At 49.5% G+C, this 16,237-nt stretch overlaps 1 protein-coding gene across 1 annotated transcript; it reads left to right on the plus strand.

The window, feature by feature from the left end:
* The first annotated feature begins 2,037 nt into the window (after positions 1–2,037).
* Rab11b (RAB11B, member RAS oncogene family) lies at positions 2,038–15,971 on the plus strand. The gene is made up of 5 exons (XM_028785558.1): positions 2,038–2,164; positions 12,768–12,963; positions 13,706–13,899; positions 14,202–14,282; positions 14,952–15,971. Exons 1-5 carry the CDS (start codon positions 2,125–2,127, stop codon positions 15,095–15,097), a joined length of 657 nt encoding a protein of 218 aa, XP_028641391.1. The 5' UTR covers positions 2,038–2,124; the 3' UTR covers positions 15,098–15,971.
* The last annotated feature ends 266 nt before the right edge of the window (positions 15,972–16,237 follow it).

The raw sequence follows: 16,237 nt of genomic DNA on the forward strand, positions 1-16,237 counted from the left end.
CCTGACTCCCCTAATGGTATGTGCCACCACAGCCAGTTTATGTGTATACTAAGCAAGAACTCTTATCATTTGAACTCCATTTTCAGCCCCAAAGCAGCTTCTAAACACCTGTTATAGTGCCAGTAATAATTTTTCCCCCATTTCAGTGCTAAGGATTGAATGATCAAGCCTTTGCATTCTAATTAATTTAGCTTCTGGCTTGAAAGATTGCTCAGTGGTTAAGATCACTGGCTGCTCTTCCAGAGGACCCAGGTTTGATTTCCAGTGCCCACATGGTGGATCACAACTGTCTGTAACTCCAGTCTCAAGGAGCCAACATCATCTCTGACCTCTATGAGCACTGCAAATACATAGTGCACAACATGCAAACAAAACACACACACACACATAGATACACTGAAGCTGCATTGCTGCTCCTTATTATCCCTCCTAACCTCTGAAGAGCTGTTAAACAAAGACTTCATGACACAAACATGGCCCAAGCGATCCACATAATCTCAAGAATACATAAGCAGGGGAAGAAAATGACATCAGAGTTACCAGTGTACAAGAGAATCAGAAGTTCAAAGTTGATCAGCATGAGGTGGTGCGTCTTTTAATTCCAGCACTGGTGTGTGTGTGTGTGTATGTGTGTGTGTGTGTGTGTGTGTGTGTGTGTCAGAGCCAGGTGGATCTCTACACAGCAAGATCTAGACTATCTGGAGTTACACAGGGATACCCTGTGCTCCAAATAAAGCAGAACAACAAAAAAGGAAGTTAGTTCAAAGTAATCCATAAATACATATTGTTAGCATTCCTTCTAGGCTCTGTCCCAGTTATCTGGCAACAGCTAGGTATGCCTGATTCACTATAAAAGGGGCTTTTTGCCCCACTCCTCACTCTCATTTATTTATTTATTTATTTATTTAGGTTTTTTGAGACAGGTTTCTCTGTATAGTCCTGGAACTCACTCTGTAGACCAGGCTGGCCTCAAACTCTGTAATCCGCCTGCTTCTGTCTCCCAAGTGCTGGAATTAAAGCCGTGTCACAACTGCCCGGCCCCTCTTTGCTCTCTTATCCTCCTACTTTCTACCCCTTCTCCCCCACTCCCCAAGTGCTCCTGGCCGGCCTCTCCTCTCGCGACCCCCCCCCCCCTTCCCTGTCTCTACTCCTGCTTCAGTTTGAAGCTAGCCAGGTTAACAGGAGGCCTTGTCTCAAAATACAAACAAACAAAATATCAAGCCGGGCAGTAGTGGCAAACTACCACCCACTTGGGAGACAGAGAAAGGAGCCTGAGTTCGAGGCTAGCCTGGTCTACAGAGCAAGTTCCGGACAGCCAGGGCCACATGGTTAGACTCTGTCACAATAAAACCAATAAAGAAAAAAGAAAAAGGAAACCAGACAGGTATGGTCTGATTCATATCACCAATTCCAGTCTAGCTAGGGTTTCATAGTGAGAATGTGTCTTAAAAAAGAAAAGAAAAAATATGAGTAATGGTGAAAGCAGAAAACAAGAGAACTTTTCAAGAGGAATAAAAAAGCCTAGGAACCTCATTTCTTTTAGAGGCACTGACATAAGCTTTTGGTTTAAACAAAGAACTGGAGCACTGCAAACCAGAGAAGACAGCCCAATCAACGAACATACGCCCGGAAATGGTCATTTATGGGGCTAGAATAAGAGGCCAGAGGAGACCCACTGATCTATGAAGTCATCAGGACGCTTAAATCCGTAACAGCACCTAGAGGTAGCTCAATTTCCCTTCCCCTACAGGTCCGCTGGAAGGCCGAGTCTGAGTCCAGTCTATCATTGGTTACACACTCTGTCAATCCACTTCATTGTTCAAGTCTTCCGCCCCTCCTTCCCCCATTTGCTTTTGATAGGCTGCTGAATCTGTCATTTCGAAAAGGTCCGCATTCCTTCCGCCTTTCTCCAGGAGACCGAGGGCTAGAAGGGTGGATCCCAGGAAGCTCCCACCTCCCTGAGCTCGGCTCCTCAGCCTGATTGGTTTACCCAGGTGCCTGTCACTACCACTTTCACCGTTGACTGGCCATCAGACCGCCGCTCTGCGCGGCGCCGGTTCCGCCCCCGTCGGGTGTTTGTGGTGGGGCTGCGGAGTCGCCGATCCCGCCGGAAGCGCCAGGACAATGGGGACCCGGGACGACGAGTACGATTACCTATTCAAAGGTGCGCCCAGTGGGGTACAAACAGGCGAGGTCGCGGTAGCGACTGGAGGGCCAAAGCCGTGCTACGGGAACAGAGGGCTCAGGGTGGAGCCCGGGGCTTCACCGGGGCCTATCCGGGATAGAGAGTCGGAGGGAGCCGGGGCAAGTGGAGTTCGCTAGGCTTCGGGCCCTAGCGCGCAGCAGTGAGAAAAGGGAGGCTCGGCGAGGCCTATGGACCCCGGATGCGCCGGGGCGGGGCCGGGCCTTTGAGGGGGTGGGGCCCGAAGTGGTAGGAGAGGCCGTTGGGGGCGGGGCGTCCTGAGGGGCGGGGCTTTCCTGGGTTTGGCGGGCGGACTGGGTTGAAAGAGGGATTATAGGTGGTGTTAGGGCGCTGGAGAAGGTTGTGGGCGTGCCCGCAAAGCCTGATTGGTGTGAGCCTTCTATGGCTGACTGTTACAGGCGGGGCCTACCTTTGGAGTGGAGCCTGGGTCATGTGGTGCAGGAACCTTAAATTATGTGCTTTGGAATTGAGTAGGTTGGGGCCTGTCTGTGCATCACTAGTTCAAACTCTTGGTAATTGACGAAGATGTGAGTCAGTTGATAGCATGCCTCGCAGTAGCATGCTCAGAGCCCTAGGTTTTATCCTCAACACCGCATAAACCTTGGTGATGGCACAAACCTGTAGTCTCAACACTTGGGAGGCAGAGGTAGGAAGATCAAAAGTACAGAGGCCAGGCTGGATTAATGGAACCCTTTCTAAGAGAAAAAAAGAAAAAGCACACATGGACGACATTAAATGCAGTACCTGCACTATTATGAGACTTTACAATAGTGATCCCTTTTAATCCTCTTTATGAGTTTATACAGCCCATATTATCCAGGAAACAGGCACACCTGGAATCACAGTACTCAGAGTTGGAAGATCTCTTTCCAAGCCACCCTGGGATGGTGAGGTAGCTTAGGTATTGGTGTATACTGCCAAGCCTGATAACCTGAGTTCAATCTTGAGGCCTACATGGTGGAAGAGAGTCAGCAAATTGTCCTCTGCCCTTCACATGTACTCAATGTCACATGAGCCCACATACACGATACACAGAAAAAATAGTGTAATTTATTGGAGTGTGGTGGCACACACCTTTAATCCCAGCACTCAGGAAGCAGAGACAGACACAGCTCTGAGTTCAAGGCTAGCCTGGTCTACATAAAGGGCTGAGGCAGGAGTGGCAGGTCAACAGAATGAGAATTTTTCTTTTTAATTCTTTAAAAGCTAACTTAGGTTACACAGCCATAGTATGTCCTCAAAACAAAAGGGAAAAACTGCAGTTCAAAGAGATAAGTTCCTAAGGGTGGAGTAGGGTTGAGCCCAGGACAGGTTTTGCCACTTAGATTATAAGTTTAGGGGCAAGGATTGCAGCTTAGATATGGAAAAGACAGGTGTCATAGCTCCCTTTGACACATACATGTCCAACTACAGGAAGCGCTTTCCTACTTAGTGAACCTCCGTGTCACTGGGGGTTCCTCATTTTTCTGTTGAGCATATTTAGGGATCTCTGGCATTGTGACACCAAGCTGGGCTTTTGGGTCCTCTAATCATTCTACTAGGCTCTCTGATTGACAGTGAGTGGTTTTGAGAGCTAACTCCTGGATCCTCAGGGGACACACCTTCTGGGAGTGTGTCTGGTCCTCAAAACTTGGCTTGTGGAGGTAGCTGGGATATGCTTGTGGCAAAAAGTTCCTAAGGCCGAGATAGAGACTTCTGCAAAGATACAGTTACCACACAGTACCATGGGCTGGGAGTGGGCTATATCTAAGTGTGAGAATGATTAGCAGGTGTTAGATTCACTTCAGAAGCAGAGTATGACCAGAGGTTTGAAGGGCTTGCTGATGACAGGTGGAACAGATTCAAGTTGTGCTGTGTCAGGGGCCTGTCCCCACTCAGACCACCCTGAGGAAGTTTCCAGGCAGAGCAGAGGATCTTTTCCCTTCAAATCAGCACATCCAGGCATCTGTGGTCATTCTCGGCTTGTTTTCGGCCTTTCAATAGCCTGGCATTGAATGTGTGCCCAAGTCCTCTCTGCCCTGTGGATTGTTTCCTTGATTTGCATTCCCAGAAGTGCAGTTACTAGGTCAGGGGCGATGGAACTCCATTGCCATTCCTGGTACTTGTCTCCAGAGCTCACTTCCTGGAAGCACCAATCAGCTCCTGCAGCAGCTGGCAACAGGGGAGTGACTGCCTGCCCGCACTGGCCTCCTTTCCTGGTCTGGCAGGTACCTCCTTAAGTAAGTCATAGTAGCTGCCTCACCTCAAGGTTAGCGTTCTGCCAGTGCTCGCCCTAGGTCTCCTCTCCGTTCCTTAGGTCTCATCTGAGGATTAACATCTGTCCGTTTCCTTCAGACTTTAAACCATTAAATTAGAAAACGGAGCACTGGGAAATTAAAAGGGGAGAGAGAAAGCTAGCAGCAGGCAGGCCACTATCATCAACCGAATCACTTACCTGCATGTGGCAAATCCGTCAGAATGTGAATACACTGCACCTGCCAGTCCCTTTTGAGGCTCACAGCCTTCAGATGCTCAGGCTTAGGGCAGGTCAGCCATTATAACAGTGCTGACCTGGCCAGCCTTGGGGAGGCGTCTTATATTCGGTGGCAAGATGAATTCAAGGCCAGCCTAGGCTATGTAGCAAGACCTTGTCTCAAGAAAAAAAAAAAAAAATCTATGGTTGCACTAGGAGTGTTGATGGGCTGACTTTGTCACTGTGTGGCTCTCTTTGCCACCTGTAGGAACCCTGGAGCCCTGCTTCACCCCAAAAGCCCTGTGCCGAATCCACCAGCTTTGCCTGTCCCTATCTCCTTGCCCTAGGCTTTGGTCACATTTCTTTGACATGGAGGGCCACGAGTCTGTGCTTGAGACAGCGGCTGCTCATACACAAACACAGTTTTTGGCAGCTACATCACACTTTGGCTCTTTTGACCTTAAGGCTAGGGCCAAGAGGTCTCAAGAGTGGGTGGCCACATGCCATTGGTTTTCCTCCATAAATAGTCTCTTTTGCCCTAGGAGTGAGGTTGTTTATTTGTGCCTAATTATAGATCCTCACGTTTCTTCTTCCAACATTTTCTCCTGTCAGCCACTGGCCATTTTCCCAACCTGCTGGTGGGTCCCCAGGGATAGACCTGACTTCTCTGAGTTAGGATTACTGCACTGGGACCACCTAAGCCCCAGAGTTCCCAGCCATTAGTGCTCACCCAGTCTTCAAGGACATAGGTCATGTGGGAAGTACAGAGATTCTGTTCTTTTGAGTTGTACCCAACCCTGCCCAAGGACATAAAAATGACTAGACACCAGGGACAGGGCTAGCCCTAGAATTTATAATCCTTTGCCAAGTACACCAGACTACGCAGCATGTCTCCCAGGCCTACTGTGCTAGTGACTCTCACTAGCTTCAGAGACTAAGGGAATAATCCTCCCCTGTGCCAGGCCTGGAATAGTTCATTTCCTATAGTACACCTTCCCTACATCGGGTCTCCAGGGGTGCCATCCTATCATAGGATAGGCCAGAGCATCCAGGGCTCCTGAGAGGTGTCAGGTCTTTGTTTTTGCCAACTGGGTTTGCCTGTTCAAGCAGCCAAATGGCATATCCAGAGGGACCTTTTCCCAGCCAGCAAAGCCACCGACTTCTTTGGAAATGCTGGGGGCTGTGTCCTGAAGGGCCCGTTTTCCCAAGACAACTGATCACTTGTTTTCTTGACAATGCCATTTCACACCCATTCTACATGTAAAGACAGAGCCCAGTCACAGCTCTGGTGTATCAGGCACCCTGTGCCAGGGATGGCCTAAGCAGCCTAGCCTTCCTGCTGTTCCCCTGGGCATGGTCTATTGACTCTCAGCCTGGTCTGTGCATTCTTGTTCTAAGTGTGTTACCTCAGACGGGGTATTTGGTCTCTGGGGTTGAGTATCTCTAACTGCAGTGGGATTATTGACATTTGTGTCTGTCCTTGGGGTGGCCCTGGGAATTTACTAAGCATAGGCCCATGGTGCATTTGGGCATAAGCTTGCCCCAAGATACAATCCTGGTCATAGTACAGATGCTGTGGCTAAGGGTCTCTGAGGCTGTGCAACAGAGGCAAGACTGAGAAGACAGCGAGGGTGTGAGGGACCTCCTGAGCAGGGCACATTTTCCATGTTACTCCTGTGGGCATGAGAATGGGGAACAAAATTCTCCTGGCTGTGGCAGCTCCTGAGGGAAGGAAGTGAAGGGCAGATGCTGTGGAGAGTGATTCCTGCAGTCCAGCTTGTTTCTCTATGGCTCAGCAGTCAGTCAGTACCCCAACCAGTGTGGTTGGAAGTCCTTGGCTCTGGGTTATAGGCTCTTGTCTACTAGCTCTGCATCTATCCTTCTCAGAACTTGACTTCTTTTTAAATTAATTATTTTATTTATTTATATCCCAAATGCTGCCTCCTCCCAGAACTTGATATTCTAATACTGGGTACCCGCAAAGTCTTGGAAGGATGCTAAGCCTGTCATTACAGTCTTGTGAATCAGGCATGTGATAGTCTGCATGGAGAACAAAAGCCTCTACTGAGGAGTCTCACAGAATATTGGATGTTGAAGACGAGTCAGAGTTTGTTGGCTATCCCTGATGAATGCCCAGGTGGTGGGAACCTGGGAAATCAGGGAACCTGGGAAATAGGCAGGCTGGGGTGCACTGGGCTTCACTGCCTCTAGGAGTTAGAACTAGGACTCCTGAGTTGTGTGCCAGGGAGAGTGACAGGGAAGACATGAGATTAAGATGGAAGACAAGTACCTTGTTCCAGAGACCTGAATTCAGATTCTGCCTAGATAATTTCCCAGGCAAGTTGCCCTGGACATGCATTGCTTGGGAACAGATCTGCAGATAAACATAGGCTCTCTGCTTTGCCTCTACTTCCCTGATCATAGCATGCCTTGGGTTCCTCATTCCTCAACTGAACCTCAGTCTCCTTTTCTGTATAATGGGCTGTATGTGGTGGTATATGTCATCGTAGCAGCCTTTTTGTTCCCCCTCTTAGTAATCAGTTTGTGGATTTAGAGGTGTTGTTTGTTTTGTAGTTTTTTTTTTTTTTTTTTTTTTTTTTATAAACTTTATTTATTTATTTATTATAAGTACACTGTAGCTGTCTTCAGACACCCCACAAGAGGGCATCAGATCTCATTGCAGATGGTTGTGAGCCACCATGTGGTTGCTGGGATTTGAACTCATGACCTCTGGAAGAGCAGTCAGTGCTCTTAACCACTGAGCCATCTCACCAGCCCCTGTAGTTTTGTTTTTGTAGGTTTGTTTTGAGATAGGATCTCACCTTGTATCCCTGGCTGGCCTACACTTGCCTTCCAAGTGCTAGGATTAAAGGCATGTGCCACTACACCAGGGTTATTTTGTTTTTGAGAGTCTCATGAAGCTTAGGCCTGTTTCAAACTCACTATGTAACCAGTGATGATAATGAACTTCTGATCTTCTGCCTCCATCTCCAGAGTAATTTCAGGTATACCATCAGGCTTGGTTTTATGCCCACCACACCCAGTTTAATGCAGTGCTAGGGATTGAACCCAGGGCTTTATGCGTATTTAGACAAGCACTGTACCAACTGAGCAGCATCCCCAGTACTGTTTGTCCATTGAGACAGAGACTCAAAATGTAGTTCAAGCTGACATTGAGTTTACTGTGTAGCCCAGGCTGTCGTTAAACTCCTAATTCTCTTGCTGCAGTCACCTGAGTCCTGGAATTATAGGCATGTATCACTATGCCTGCCTGCCTCAGTCTTATTATTCTTGGCTCTAAAGCAGCCATCCCCAGAGGTGAAATGGGTTGGGCTCCCTGTTTTGCCCCATCCTCACCTGTGTCCTGAGTGGGGTGACCTGGGCATCTTCCCAGTATGTTACAGATATGTCTGGATTCAGACAAGGTAGGCAGGGGAGACCCTTCCAGATGCTTTGGGGTGCGCTTATATTTTACAGTCATTTGTTGGCACTTACTGTGTGCCAGACCCTGTGCCAGGTCTGAGGATACAACAGGGAACAAGACTATCAAAGATTCCTGCTTATGGGGCAGATAGCCACAAAAAAAAGAAAAAGTGAAACTAGACCCATGTGAAGATTGCAAGAACTGGGGGCGTAGGGGGAGGGACGTAGGACAGAGAATGGGGAGGGTTGGGAAAGTAGAGTTATAGTAGGATTGTGGAGAGGGTCTTCTTGACCAGTGGCATCCAGAGAGCCTACAAAGACATGAGGCGAGGGCCAGAGAAAGCATGATCAGGCCCTCAGTTAGGACTGTGCTTGATGTGTTAGGGACAGAGCAAGGAGTCCATGTAGCTGGCTTGTGTGTATGGGAGAGAGAAGAAGGAAGAGAAGGAAGCTTCAGGACACATACAGCTGTCTGACAGATAGGGAGGCAGACAGTCAGTCTCAGTCTCAGTCTCTCCCTCTCTCTCTCTCTCTCTCTCTCTCTCTCTCTCTCTCTCTCTCTCTCTCTCTCTTTCTCTCTGTCAAGCAATTGAATTTATATAGACAAGTACACATACAGCCTAAAATGCCTGAGACCGTTCCAAGACAGCCAGGACTATACAGAGAAACCCTGTCTCGGAAAAAAAAAAAAAACAAAATTTCTTGCTGGGCAGTGGTGGTGCACACCTTTAATCCCAGCACTTGAGAGGCAGAGGCAGGCGGATTTCTGAGTTCCAGGCCAGCCTGGTCTACAGAGTGAGTTCCAGGATAGCCAGGGCTACACAGAGAAACCTTGTTTCGAAAAACAAAACAAACAAAAATGCATGAGGCCCTCGCTTCTCAGCCCTAGCATCACATACAGCAGGTAGGCATGGTACCAAATACTTGTAGTCCCCACACTTGAGAGGAAGAAGCAAAATGATCAGTATATCTAGGTATTTCTCAGGTACATAGTGAATTCAAGGCCAGCTTGGGCTACTTGAGACTATCTCAATAGAAAGTACACATATAGGTATAATCCAGTATGTTTCAGCATCTGAAGCCACCTGATGGAACCCACATGGAAACAGAACATTGTATTGCTGGTCCCTAGAAGCATCCTAGTGTCCCTTCAGTTACAGAGCGGGTACAGGATTGATCTTAGAGTATGAGAGGAAGAAAGAACTGAAGATGACTATGACTATCAGTAGTTGGCATGAGTACCTTCCAAATTGAGTGAGTCATTGACTGAGCTAGGGAATGTGAAGGTGGTACCTAGTGAGTTGATTGGGTGAGTAGGAGACTCTATTCTGTTGTGCTGATTTGAAATGCTAGGGCTAGTGTCAGGATATAAAGGCAGAGGGTGCACCAATCTGGGCTGGCAGAGTGGAGGTTAATGTAAGAGTCACCAGCAGTATTTGCAGCCAGACATTTGGATAGGGTCACCTGGGGACCCAGTCCTGTGACTTCCTTCTATTTTTAAGTAGAAGGATACCTTGCAGTAGCTCTAAGATGGGCAGACAGTGTGGCATCACTGAAGCCCAGGAAGAAACAGTGCAGGAGAAGGAGAGCCCTCTGAGCTTCTGCATGGGGACAAGGCACTGACATTTAACCTCCTTTTTGTAGTCACTGGGGTGTCTGTAGGTTCATATGTAGGACCCTGAGTTCCCCCTGAGGGCTCTTCCTACTGCGTGCTCTTCAATCTGCTCAGCAGGGCCAGTGAGCTTGGCCTCAAGTCTGTTGCCTGGCTGTATCATGTCCACTGTACCATGGGGTTCTGATCCCAGGATGGATGCCCCTTCTACTCCCCATACCCCGGATGACAGTGCTCAGTCTGGAGCCTGGGAGGCCTTGGAGAACTGGAGGCAGAGACAGAAATATAGATAGTACTTTCTAGGGGTTAAGTGTGCAGAAAGAAGAAAATTAGGGCAATGCCCAGTGTGGTAAAGCATCACGATAGTGTATTCTTAGCCTGGCCTTTTGGTACACTCCTATAATCCCAGCATCTAGGAGGCTGAGGCTTGGTGCATGGTGAAGATGAAAAGTCTGGGGTCAGCAGAGCTACATTGTAAGACCCTGTCTCACTGTCCTCTTACTCTCCCCTTTCTCCTCCCCCCACCCCGACAAAAAAAATGTATTCTTTTCAAGAAAGAGAAATCAGACAGGTAAGCTGAGCAGCTCACCATGGCTGAAGGAGGGGAAGGGGGCTACCTTTTGGGCCTTGGGTCCTCCAGACCTTCAAAGTCCCAGGTAGGTCCTGGGTTCTTCCTGAGAGCTCTCCCACTGCTTGTCTCTCACATACTCAGAGCCAGTGAGCTCAGGTTCAGTCTGTGGCCCTGCCATGCCTGTCTCTCCCTAGGCTGGGAGCCAGATTCTGGGTGAATACCCTTTCCTGTTCCTCAGGCCTTGGATGACCAAGCCTGCAGCTCCCTCCCTTGGCTCTCCACTGGTAGGCCCACCTCAGCTCTAGAGTTCCACACCTCTACCTTCAGGGAGCACAAGATGTCTGGCTGAGGTATCTGATTAGATGCCTACTGCCTATCACATCTGCATTGTGTACCTGTGAGCACACACACACAAGTACAGAAATGAGAGTGTGTGCACAGTGTGAGCACACGCACACAAGTACAGAAATGAGAGTGTGTGCACAGTGTGAGCACACACACACAAGTACAGAAATGAGAGCGTGTGCACAGTGTGAGCACACATACACAAGTACAGAAATGTGAGCGTGTGCACAGGTGAGCCCTGGGACTGAACAGCCCTCCCAGGCCCTAGAGCCCCTGGAGGCTGTGTCTTCCAAGCCAGGTTAGGGCTCACATTACAGCCTAGAACCAATCAGTTCTCCTGCATAGTCTCTCTACTGTTATCACGACCTGTATTTAACCTATAATACTTTATCTCTCCTAGCCATGTTGTCCTGATAGCCATTCTGGGATATATTTCCATTTCGTTACGGTTGTTGGTTTGAGACACTATCTCATGTAACACGGCCTTGCCTCAAGAAGTTTGTTAGGTAGCCAAGAATTGTAACTGCTCATTCACCCCACGTTCGGGGGTCACCCTATATCTGCCCGAGCTGCTGCTTCAATCTGTGGGTCAGGGTCTAGCAAGAGAGAGTGGGGACAGAGGGATGAGAGACGCGAAGAAACGAGACAGAGTCTGGTAGAATCTCTCCTCAAGTCTCTCCTTGAGTCCCACCTTGAGTCTCGCCTTTATTCAAAGGAAATCCTGGGTATATATAAGCATAGGCAGGGGAACACAACTGAAGACACTTTACCACGTGCACCCTGAAGCTGGGGGCAATAAACAACAAAACAAGATATAGGAGAAAAACATATTTATCAGAGTGTGCTCAGCTGTTGTAGGCTGTTGAAAACAAGTCTCTTGTCAGGGTATATGGCTTGAGATGGCTGCAAAGATGATAGCCGCTTTCTGCTAGGAGTCGGCTCCCAACAAAGAATAACCTTTTATTTCTTCCCTTTTTTTTTCTTAATGGGGGTGGGGGGCAAGCACAGCTTTTTGAGATAGGGTCTCACTATGTATCCTTGAATGTCCTGGAGCTTGTATGTAGACCAGGCTGGCCTCCCAAGTGCTGGGATTAAAGATCTTAAATTTCTGATCTATCTGCCTCCACTTTTTGAGTTCTGAGATTACAGTTCTGTTATTACAGGCATGCACCACCACGCTTGTTTATACAGTGCTGGAGATTGAACCCAGGGCTTGACCCATGGTAGACAGACAGTCTTCCATCTGAGCTACAGCCCTAGGTTTACATCTTCATGATTGGCTCCAGCTGCAAGGAGGCATGCACAGGACTAGATAGAGACCTTTTCTTCCTGTCACTGTTACAAGGCTAGCTTTTAGGCTGAAGGAAGCCATACACACATATAAACCTTATAAAGAGATGACAGTGGTGGGACCCTCTAGGAGCACTGAGTAGAGTAATCCTGACCTCAGGCAGGAGTGGTGGCCAGCTGTATCTGGGCTGCAGCCAGAACACATGTTCCTGTTGCTCATTTAACTGTCAGTAGTACTACAGGTGAATGAAGATTGGTTTGTCTGAAGCAGCTGGAGGAGAAGCATGAACAGGGAAGGAGTATTACTTCCTATTACTTAAAACACCAGACAGAAACTCTAGTAGATATTAACCCTACTGAATGACCCATCCTGCACCCTGAACAAAGCCACAGTCATAATGACAAATGCTCACCTGTGTCCCTTCCTGTGTACTGCATGCTGGCCAGGTCCTGACTCTGTGTACTCTCATTTCCATCTTTCAAGTAGGCCGACTGCCTTCCTGGTCACACATGTAGAATTGGTGGCCCAGAAAGGTTAAATAACTTGCTCAAGGTCACTCAGCTCCAGAACTTTCTGTGACCATTCTTGACTTACTCAGCTATCAGACTATGGGTTTGGTGAGTCTCAAGCCATCCTGCCTGCAGCGTGGCCTGGGATGTCACCATATTTCTAGCTGGGACAGTCTTCCTCTGAAGACAAGAGACAAGCAAAGGTATCTGTGCTGACTGTTTCTGTTTACCTGTGTGTGCTCCCAGCATGTCTGTGGGTGGCAGAAATCGGGAAGCCACCATGTAGGTTTGGTGGGTGGATATGGGAAGCAATGGATGCTGCCAGATCCTTACCTCTCTTCCCTCTCTCCCTGCCCCCAAGTGGTGCTTATTGGGGACTCAGGTGTAGGTAAGAGCAACCTGCTGTCACGCTTCACCAGAAACGAGTTCAACCTAGAGAGCAAGAGCACCATTGGAGTGGAGTTCGCCACTCGCAGCATTCAGGTGGACGGCAAGACCATCAAGGCTCAGATCTGGGATACTGCTGGCCAAGAGCGCTACCGTGCCATTACCTCTGCGTGAGTTTAGCTAGGGTCAAGACCTGGAGATAGCAGGGGTGTGTGGACATGTGACATGGGAGCTTGGAAGGGTATGTAGTGGCTGAACTAGAGCATAGAAAGCTTGGGATCAGGAAGTAGGAGGGTACCCAAGAGCTGAGGGACCCAGAGGCAGACCAGTACCCAGCCTGTTGCATAACCTGGCCATGAGGTTATTACTGGGTGAACAGTGAAGGTGTAGCTTAGGCCTTCCATTTTCACCCAACCTCACCCAGGCAGCCTACCTGCTTTCCTGTTCCTGGTATCGTCTCCTAGTCTTAGCATACATTTTGCCTCCCAATTGCTAAGACCCAACCAGCCTGCCTCTTTCTGCACCCCCTGGACCCCCTGGCTGTCCCTCACCTCATTTCCTGTGCTTTGCATTTTCTTCACCATGGCCTCATCGTGGGTCCTTCATCCCCAGAGGATGGAACTGGTCCCATCTGTGGTATAGGCATGTTTGCACAGTGGACACTGGCGCTTCTCCATACCAGCCTTCTCCCTACACAGCTGCTGTATCTTCTCCTTCTGTTACTGGCCTTTGGGTGTCTTCTTTTCCTGAGCCCCAAATTCCCTCCTCAGTCTCTCCCATTCCTGAAGGGCCTCCTTTAAAGATAGGATGGCTGCCCTTTGTCTGGGCCCCGTGCTTGGGCTGTCCTCTGGGGTTCCCATGAGGCTGCCACCACCCTCCTGTCTAAGGTTCATGTCTGCACGCACTCTGCAGGTACTATCGTGGTGCAGTGGGTGCACTGCTGGTATATGACATTGCCAAGCACTTGACATATGAGAACGTGGAGCGCTGGCTGAAGGAGCTGCGGGATCATGCAGATAGCAACATTGTCATCATGCTGGTGGGAAACAAGAGTGACCTGCGCCACCTTCGGGCTGTGCCCACTGACGAGGCCCGTGCCTTTGCAGGTGAGCTTGTGGCAGACATGCTAGTAAGTGGTAGGACTGTGCTCTGAGAACTAGACTGACAGGTTCAGAGAAACATCTAGAAGTCAGGTACCCACCTTCTCCGGTCATAGTGCTTGTGTTCAGCCTCTGGTCCCTTAGCAGTCAACCTCTTGGTCCCACCCACTAGCAGCAGCTCTTCAGATCCTGAGTTGGCAGGTGGGCAGGTCTGGTCCCGGAGAGGGTTATGCCGAGAGGAGTCTCGTGAGAGGGCTGTGGGAGCCAGACCCTCTTCTCTCATCAAGAGAGAATTTTCTCTTTTCCAGAAAAGAACAACTTGTCGTTCATTGAGACCTCAGCCTTGGATTCTACCAATGTAGAGGAAGCATTCAAGAACATCCTCACAGGTAGGTCCAGGGTCTGGGTGGATATAAGGACGGTGCTTTATGTGTAGGACCCAGTACAGACCTTCCTGCCCCACAGAGTCAGGACATATCCAGCCCTTGCTGGTATGTAGGCACAGAGGTCCCCACCTAAGTCCCTGTGATATGGGCCCTTCTGAGGCTGCAGGGGAAAGAAGGAACAAGCAACCTGAACTAGGTAGGACCAGTTCTGTGACCTGCTCCTTCCCCTGCATGCTTGCCTATGCCTGGGGACCTCCAGGAGCCCAGCCCTGAGTTCTGTTTTACTGTGATGTGGTAGGGGCTCCTTACAGCATGGTGAGGAATTGTCTTCTTTCCTATTGCTGTGATAAAACACTCCTTTAAAAAAGGGCAAGCTCAGCATTTATTTGGCTGACGGCTCAAGGTACTTGAAACAGGTGCTCACGTCATCACAGTCAGGAGACTGGGGAGACACGCAAGCTGCTGCTTAGTCCCTTTCTCCATTGTCCAGTCCAGGGGGGTTCTGCCCACGTCAGTTAGTCCTCCCCTGTGGGCGTGCACAGAGGCCCTTCTCCCAGGTGATTCTAGGTTCTGTTAGTTGAAGATTAGGAATCATCTAGCCTGGATCCTGAAGAAAGGTAAATTGCCTTCACCGGGGTACACAGCTTGCTCACTAAAACCTCCCTGTTGCAGAGATCTACCGTATTGTGTCACAGAAGCAAATCGCTGACCGTGCAGCCCATGATGAGTCCCCTGGCAACAATGTGGTGGACATCAGCGTGCCACCCACCACTGATGGACAGAAACCCAACAAGCTGCAGTGCTGCCAGAACCTGTGACTGCCCTGCACCTCCACCCAGCGTGCGTGCACGTCCTTGGTCCTTGGCCAGCCCCTCACCAGTGTCCTCCCGGCCCCTCCCTTGTCCCTCTAGGACAAGCTGCTCCCACCCTCCAAGTGAGCTCCACCTGTCAGCCCGATGGCCCAGGAAGAGCAGGAGTCCAGTGGCCTCTCCTGTCCTGCCTGCTCGAGAGAAGCTAGAAGCCCCTTGCTTATGTACCTGCTCTTGGATATTGTGGGCATCTTGACAGGGTAGGGAGGTTGGTAAGATGGACAGGGCCAGCCAGAGGTGAGGAAGATGAGTGGAAGGAGCTGGCTTCTCCTATTTTCCATGTCAGACCCTTGGGAGCAATCACCTCCTTCCCTCTCTGGCCAGTTGACCCAGCTGGCCCTGCATCCCTACCCCAAACCCTCTATGAGCTGATATCCGAAGAGCCAGGCATCGGGGGCTGAGCAGGTGGACATTCTGGGCTCTGCCTCCTGCCTATACCACCATAGCCAGCGCCAGCACGGCCTCCAGCATTCCCAGGCCTGCGCACTCCTGCTCCTGCCTGTAGATTTATGCTGGGAGAAGACACCCTTGCCCCATCTCCCTCCTCCTCTGCACGCAGCGCTCTCCTCTGCCCATCCCCACTTCTCTGTCTCGTCTCCTTGTCTGGTCAGGAACCTGTCTGCAAGTGAAGCAATATCTCCATGTTTTGTATATACAACTGCTCTTGTAGCCTTCGGTTTTTGTTATTGTAGAGAAACACAGATTCTTTATACACTTTGTAAAATTTACGCCAAACCCCAGCTCTCGAACTCTTATTCTCCCTGTAGCCCTTGCACTGTTGCCCGTTACTAAAATGTATAAGCCACTTCTGTACAGAAACCCACCACTCAGCCTCTGTCTTCTTTCTCTCCACCAAGTGATGCACCTGAACCAGGGCCCTTTTACTTGTCCCCAATAGTAGGTTAGTCTAGTACCTGCTGAAGGCAGTGGGTAGGCATACTAACCAATCTTGCACAATAGGCTGTAAGATGAGGATCCCGGGCCCAAAGGAGGGGATGGTGAGTCCTATGCAAGTGGCTCCTGTAGTATAGAGGAAGGAGATGCTGGTGGCCTGAAGTGACAGCCTTCACTTGGAATGGTTTAGGGGGA

This window comes from Grammomys surdaster, unplaced genomic scaffold, assembly GCF_004785775.1.
Source record: "Grammomys surdaster isolate TR1022 unplaced genomic scaffold, NIH_TR_1.0 125271, whole genome shotgun sequence".
Taxonomy (NCBI): Eukaryota; Metazoa; Chordata; class Mammalia; order Rodentia; family Muridae; genus Grammomys; species Grammomys surdaster.